This window comes from Musa acuminata, unplaced genomic scaffold (genome assembly GCF_036884655.1).
Source record: "Musa acuminata AAA Group cultivar baxijiao unplaced genomic scaffold, Cavendish_Baxijiao_AAA HiC_scaffold_902, whole genome shotgun sequence".
Lineage (NCBI taxonomy): Eukaryota > Viridiplantae > Streptophyta > Magnoliopsida > Zingiberales > Musaceae > Musa > Musa acuminata.
Window position 1 is genome coordinate 10,001 of NW_027021124.1, and position 7,500 is coordinate 17,500.

Genomic DNA, 7,500 nt, shown 5'->3' on the forward strand with positions numbered 1-7,500 from the left:
TTCGCCCCGTCAATCCTCCAGGACCCAAATAACTCAATTTTCGCCCATGAACGATTTGTGTCAATGGATTAGTTCGATCCAAAACTTGAGATAAAGGATGTAGGCCAAAAAACGATTCATAAGTGGTTGTTAATGAAGTTGAAGTTACCAAATTTTGAGGAGTCGGTATCAATTTATGCCGAATTGCTCCACATATAGTTCCTCGAACCGCATTTTCTAAACGAACAAGAGCCAGTCCGAATTGATCCTGTAACAGATCCGCTATAGAACGAATCCGTTTATTTTTCAAGTGATTCATATCGTCAAGTGTACCCATTCCAAATTTAATTCCGATCAAATGATCCGCAGCAGCCAATACATCTCGTGGTAATAAAAATGTATTGTTCTGAGGTATATCAAGATTCAGTCTCCGGTTCATATTTCGTCGACCAATCCTTCCTAATTCACATCTTTGTTGAAAAAATTTCTTTTGTAATTCTTTACATAAAGACTCAGAAAATACCGGATCCCCGCCTACACAAGCAAATTGTTGATAAAATTCCAAAATAGCATTTTCTTTTGACCCAATCTTTTTTTTCTCCTTATCATTCGGGAAAGACAAGAAAATTTCAGGGTAACAAACATTATCTAGAATTTCTCTTAGATTCGAACCCATAGCTGATGATAGAATTAGAATAGATATTTTTTGTTTCCTACTTACACGGGCCCATATCCTTGCTTTTCTATCAATTTCTAATTCCGATCTTCCTCCCCAATCTGATATTATTGTGCTGGTATAGACAGAAATTCCGTTATGGTCCAATTCTGAACGGTAGTAAATACCAGGACTTTGCAATATTTGATTGATCACAATTCTGTATATTCCATTTACTATAAAGGTTCCCAGGGAATTCATTAGGGGAATGTTTCCAATAAAAACGGTTTGTTCTTGCATATCTCTACCGGTTTTCCAAATTAATCCCGCGGGTACATATAATTCAGAAGAATATGTGAGTGATTCATACACAGCATCTCTTTCGTTTATCAAGGGTTCTACCAATTGATATCTTTCCACAAATAATTTAAATTCAATTTCTTGATCTGTATCTTCAATTTTTGGAAACTTATGAAATTCTTCCGTCAAGCCCTCATTAATGAACCTACAAAATCCCTCAAATTGGATCTGACTAAATCCAGGTATTGTGGACATTCCCTCATTTCCATCATTCCGGAGCATCTTAATCTTAAGTTTCCTGTTTATTGAAAAATCCCATTATTAGCTCACTATTTATCGAACCATACGGATCGATCTAGCAATGATGGAATGTATATTCTGTTTACTGAATCACATGAAATTTTAGCCAACTCCATATACCATATATGTATTTCATACGTATGAACGGAAATGAGACAGAGGAATGAAGAGCATTTTCGACGCAAGTTCGAATTTGCGACAGGTACAACAGGAACAATATAGAGTTTCCCTTTTTAGCATACTTAATTTTATTTGAGTTTCATTTCATGTTCAAAAAAAATTTCGAATTATTTTTTTGCTAGTAGAATATATAGAATATGATTGAATTGCGTAATAGGAGTAATATTTATTAAGTGCATGCCAATATAGCTATCTACCTGTCCGCATATCACATCTTTTATCGTAATTTCACTTGTGGCAACAGAAGTCAGGTCGCACTATATCATAATTCCTATTTTTTCTATTGCATATAGAAAATGAAAAAAGAAGGCACGACGATTCTCTATAGGGATATGGGATATGTACATAAGAGCGGTATCTGTGTAACAATTTCTGTTTTGAGGTTTACATATACACATATATATTGTTATAATTTATATTGTTATAATTGAAATTGAAAAAGATTGATTATTGAAAATAATTGATACTGAATTAGTCATAAATCAATTTGATTTTGTTATGCCATTAAGGAAACGCAACAATTTGAGATACAAATTGAAGAACCTTTCGCTAATTCAAAACAACAAAACAAATAGTTAATGGTTCCAATTTGCCCTGAATTTTTCAGTCTTTGACCAGAAATCTATTTTTTATCTTATTTGGATCGAATTTGGTTTGGCGACATGGCCAAGTGGTAAGGCGGGGGACTGCAAATCCTTTATCCCCAGTTCAAATCTGGGTGTCGCCTGATCAACAAAAAACTTGGGATTTCTTATTCTGCTGATTTAACTCGACGAATTCTGTCCCCGGAGAAGGAGAGGCAAAAGGATAAGCCTATCGATACTTTATTTTTAGAATCTGTAGTTCTATAAAGAAAGTCAATTTTTTTAAAGAAAGTCAATTTTTTTCTAAAAATCCGGGCTTTGGGTGTGGCCCAAACCGGTACAAATAGGGATGAAGTAAGCCTTACTTATTAATATGATTATGATTTTAATATGATTATGATTGGTTCGGACATTTATTTTATAAGTAGAATAAATAAATAGTGAAAGTAAATTCTGGGATTCAAAACTACGAAAGTAAGAGGTCGGAAATCTTGGTATCCAAAGGTTCCTAAAGGACACTCCATTTTTGCTACTAGGATTGAAGAAGAGATTGTACGAAAGACTATCAAGAATTCCTAATTATTTTACACTACCACCGTTGTGTCTACTGACTCTGTCTGGAATTCGATTGGATAGGCTGATGGGAAATCAATTTAGAAGTTGTGGAAAGGACTGAAGATACTTTGTATCCAGACTCACGAGAGTCTCTGAGTACTCAAACATTCAATCAGGATAGTTGGTCGGCTCTTATTGAGTAAAGAGTAAAAGTAAAAGTTGAAGAAACAAAAAAATTTCTTTGCCCGTGTAGGAATTTCTTTGCCCGTGTAAGATAGGGGGATTACGAAAAAAAGAAAGAATGTATGTAATACTGGTGATGGTGTCTCCCCATTCTTTCACAAAAAAAACAGTAAGGCTTAGATCAAATAGGAAATAGAGGTATCTGATAGATAGTTATCTATCTTGATGGTATATTTTGATGTCTTTTGCTTATGAAAAAGGGTAACAAACAATAGGTCTTAGTACTCCTACATGTTCCATTGGGATAGGAGTATTCCTTTGTTATTTCATTTTCCGAGAAAAGGTGTGTGTATTGTATTTATGCTTAATGCTTCCCGATTCTACCAGAAATCTTATAATCTTGTTACGAGTAGATTCATTGGATTGGTTCATCAATAGCCTTAAGTTAAGTCAGAATTCCATTTTGACTCTGCGCCATTGATTCCACTATGATTATTGATCAATAATGGAATAATTCCTTCATAGAGATAGGAGACATAATTTATATGGATATAGTAAGTCTCGCTTGGGCTGCTTTAATGGTAGTCTTTACATTTTCCCTCTCACTCGTAGTATGGGGAAGGAGTGGACTCTAGGGGTACTACTAATCGAGTAATCGATTGAGTAATTGAATTCTATCAATTGTTTAATTGATCGTTTTGCAAAGCTTTAAAAAAAGAATGTCTCTGTTTCAAAATTATACTGAAATACAGTAATGAATAAGAAAATACAATAATGAATAATAACCATTCGATCAAAGAATGAATGATTACTATAGTTGTATTTCGAAACCTAAATCTACGCATGATAGGAAATTTTTTCCAACCGAATTCTTCCTAAATATTCTATTTTGATAAACCAGCTCTTACCAGAATTATGGATATTACAAAAAGAAAAAAACTGAAATTGGTTTTTTCTTTTTTTCTTTATTTGTTTCCCTCTTTCTTTACTTTTACTGTTCTAAGAGAAGAGAAAGCCGTTCCGCTATTCTAATTATATTAGATTACGACAATACATACTTTCTATTGGAAATGACTAGTTGTTGTCCAAAGAGGTTCTACACATAATAAGATTAGATCTTTCTTCCGTTGAGCGATCCACATATCGCGCATTTTCACCTTTTTTTTAGACTCCTAGAGATTTTTTTATGCTTTTTTTGACTCATCTCATGTCATGTTTAAGCATAAAAAATTGGGAAGGTCTACTCTATTAATCTACTTCTTTTTCAAATCTGAAGAAGTTATCATGGAATAGAACTCCGCAGATCATCTGTTAATAGATCAAGCAATGACTTCTTGAGATGGGAAATCTAAAAAAAGAAAAAGATTCTTTTCTTTGGTTTCGTTTTCTTTTATCTTTTTTTTTATTTAATTTATAGTAGAATATGCCCATACTCTTTTTGTCTTGCTCCATTGATTCCTTTGATAGATCTCGGGACCTATACCTATATATATATAAATTCTAAGAAAGCCAGGAATTAGAAGAGTTGGTCTTCAATTATTTTGAATTGATCGAAATCCACACAAGTAAATGTAGCCAAAAAAATAATAGAATTGGACTGTTATTTTGATGTACTATTTAGATATACATCTAATCTATGTACATACATATTGTATATTGACCTAGATATAGGCTTTCTCTATATAAAAGCCTATATCTGTATACAGTACAACTTTCTATGAAAATCATTAATAGGATAATAAATACTATACCATACTATCTCGGCTCAGATACTACTATCTCAGATACTTATTATCTCAGATACTTATGATTCCAGACAGATCATTTCATTTAAGACTTGGAGTTTGAATCCGTTTCTTTCATTTATTCAATCATTGATAAGAACTAATAAATCAAGTTTCAGTCAAATTAATCATTTTGACTGACTGTTTTTACGTAGATGATAAGTAAAAAGGCAGTAGGAACTAGAATGAACAGTGCAGTAGCAATAAATGCGAGAATATTTACTTCCATAATCTCATTGTTTTTTTACTTCGCAATAACTCGGGATCTAATCCCATAGAGATGAGAAATTTGATTCCTGTAAATTCAATGGGATGAATTGCATCCTGATGATACTGAATCGGATCAATATTATGAATAACAATATCTGATCTATCAAATCGATTCATCGTCGAGAATTGAATAGTATAACATAGGAAGAGATCCTTTATCCATACTAAATCTGAAATGGGATTCCTGATCCAATAAAGAATCCCATTGAATTTTCATCCTTTTCCACTTTTTCTTTTCTATAAATAACCCTACCTTCTTCCTTATATACTCCTCCTTCGTTATACTTATACATACAATTATGTACATACAATTATGAGGTATTATATGACTGGTATTCTATGAATCACACACAGATCCAAAGAGTAGAAGTGAGATGGAAAAAGGACGGGTTAAGTATAAAAGATCTAATATAATTCCAACAAATTTAATAAAAAGGAACGTTGCTTGGTCTTTTCTTTTATTTGATTAGTATCTCTTTCTTCGATTGGGACTGGAAGGCATACATCAAAAATTCAGTGTGCAATTTAAATGAGAATGAGATAGATTGTTTCCAATTAGTCATTGAGGATACACAAACAAAGTCGAAGCTAAAAAGGGTTGTCGTTTAACCTGACAAGTACTCTGTCGAGGTAATTATGTTAAGTTCATTATGTATTGTACAATAAACGAATACAATTTGCGTATGTACTCTCGGTAAAAATAGGAGCACTCTATTCTATTTCATTTATCAAGAAAATCGAAAAAGAAAGTCAGACGAGTATCTCTTAAAATACTAAATATAGGAATACCACCGATTGTACGAATCTATATATGTTATGTCTCTCCCTTATCACTCGGCACTAGTGGAAGAAATGGAAATTCCTGTATTTGTCTGATGATAAATGCGAAATGAAAAACAAAAGAAATAAGGATCTCCACTGGGGATTAGATCTTGCCCCCTGTCTCCTTTTTCACGGAAAATAGATAAATTCATTTCTCCATTGCATCGGTCGGATCCTAGTTCGGGACTGACGGGGCTCGAACCCGCAGCTTCCGCCTTGACAGGGCGGTGCTCTGACCAATTAACTACAATCCCAGCGAGGTGTATGGTATACATATTCTTAATGGTTTCAGAAAAACATTTTCTTCGTCGCGTTGTAACAGAGACACGAATGATATACTAACTGATATCATATACACATAGAACACATAGATATGGACTATAGTGAAAGTGACACGGATTACTAGTAACCTGTGTTTATTTTATTTTATTGCCAAAAATAGATAATCAACCTTTCATTGAGAAAAAAACGATTTTTCCTTTCATAATCTTTGCTTTGATTAAGTATTATGAATCTAGATCGTTAGAAAGAAAAGATCAGAACGAATGAGAAAAACATGGATAGAGAAACAAAAATGGACTCTTTCTCTTTTACGGATCAGGTATTTTTGTTTCTGGGGGACAAATTGGTTATATCATTGGTTATATCATATTCATGGAGCGGCGAATTTTTGGGCCGAGCTGGATTTGAACCAGCGTAGACATATCGCCAACGAATTTACAGTCCGTCCCCATTAACCGCTCGGGCATCGACCCAGGAAGAATTCCTTCTAGGCTTATTGATAATCCATGATCAACTTCCTTTCGTAGTACCCCCAGGGAAGTCGAATCCCCGCTGCCTCCTTGAAAGAGAGATGTCCTGAACCACTAGACGATAGGGGCATATCCGCCCAACTGTCATCATACTATGATGATAGTATGAGTAGTTTTTTGGAATTTGTCAATATAATCTAATGATATGACTAGATCTGAACACTCTTTTCTACTTTTATGTTATGATTCCATAGAATTTTGTTTTGGATTTGATGGTTCATGAATGAACCATCCATACTATTTTATATAGCGAAAGGAGGTACAGGACTCCGTCAGTTCAGGCAGTGATTGGTCCGACAGAACAGAAAAGGGGGTAGAACCCCACTTAATTTCTTTTCTTCAATTTTAACTCATTAATTTTAACTTAACTCATTGCTTCGTTCATTGTTCAGATAAAATATGCCTATCACTATCTCACATTAAGTCAGAAAATTAAAAAACGATAGAAATTTTCCTTTTTTCTTTTTTATTTTTTTATAAGAATTCGGTTCAGGGTACGAATACCCTCATCACATGATTCAAGAAAATCTATCGAATCTATGTCGATGTCAGATTGGTACATGTATCAATCAAGTGAATCTTGTTTTGATGAGTCAGTAAAGGTAAACAAGCGGGGTCGGTCTTGAAACAATTCACTGCATTATTTTTATCAAAAAAAAAAATAAAAATTTGCCCACTTTTTACTTTTTGGGGGGTAAATCAAATTGATTGCTCCTTAAATGAACTATGTATATATTATGTGCATATATGTATATATCATGTACATATATTATGCAGTAGACTCATAATGGAAAAAGGCTATAATTCATGAATCGAATAAAACAAGCCCTTTTAACTCAGTGGTAGAGTAACGCCATGGTAAGGCGTAAGTCATCGGTTCAAATCCGATAAGGGGCTTTTTCCACTAAACTAAAGTTTGAGTCTTTGTTTTTCGGTGGAGAATAGAGATTTCTTTTTATTTCTAAAAAGAAAAGGGTAACCACCATTATAATGACTTCTGATTATTACGAGTTATAGTTAAAAAGTGAAACATTATTCATTATTATTAGTATAAATAATAATGAATAATTGTAGTT

General features: G+C 33.4%; 1 protein-coding gene and 2 non-coding genes across 3 annotated transcripts in view; 2 read left to right on the top strand and 1 right to left on the bottom strand.

Moving 5' to 3' along the window:
* LOC135664886 (DNA-directed RNA polymerase subunit beta) overlaps nt 1-3,654 on the bottom strand; it is a 5,768-nt gene extending 2,114 nt beyond the window's left edge. Inside the window, exon 1 of the mRNA XM_065177071.1 lies at nt 1-3,654. This exon is cut by the window's left edge and continues 2,114 nt beyond it. Coding sequence (XP_065033143.1) covers nt 1-1,216 — 1,216 coding nt within the window. The 5' untranslated portion in view covers nt 1,217-3,654.
* On the top strand, nt 2,071-2,141 carry TRNAC-GCA (transfer RNA cysteine (anticodon GCA)). Its single transcript has one exon. It is a non-coding gene; the product is annotated as a tRNA-Cys (tRNA).
* Nucleotides 3,655-7,249: 3,595 nt separating the features above from the next.
* Nucleotides 7,250-7,321, top strand: TRNAT-GGU (transfer RNA threonine (anticodon GGU)). Its single transcript has one exon. It is a non-coding gene; the product is annotated as a tRNA-Thr (tRNA).
* The last annotated feature ends 179 nt before the right edge of the window (nt 7,322-7,500 follow it).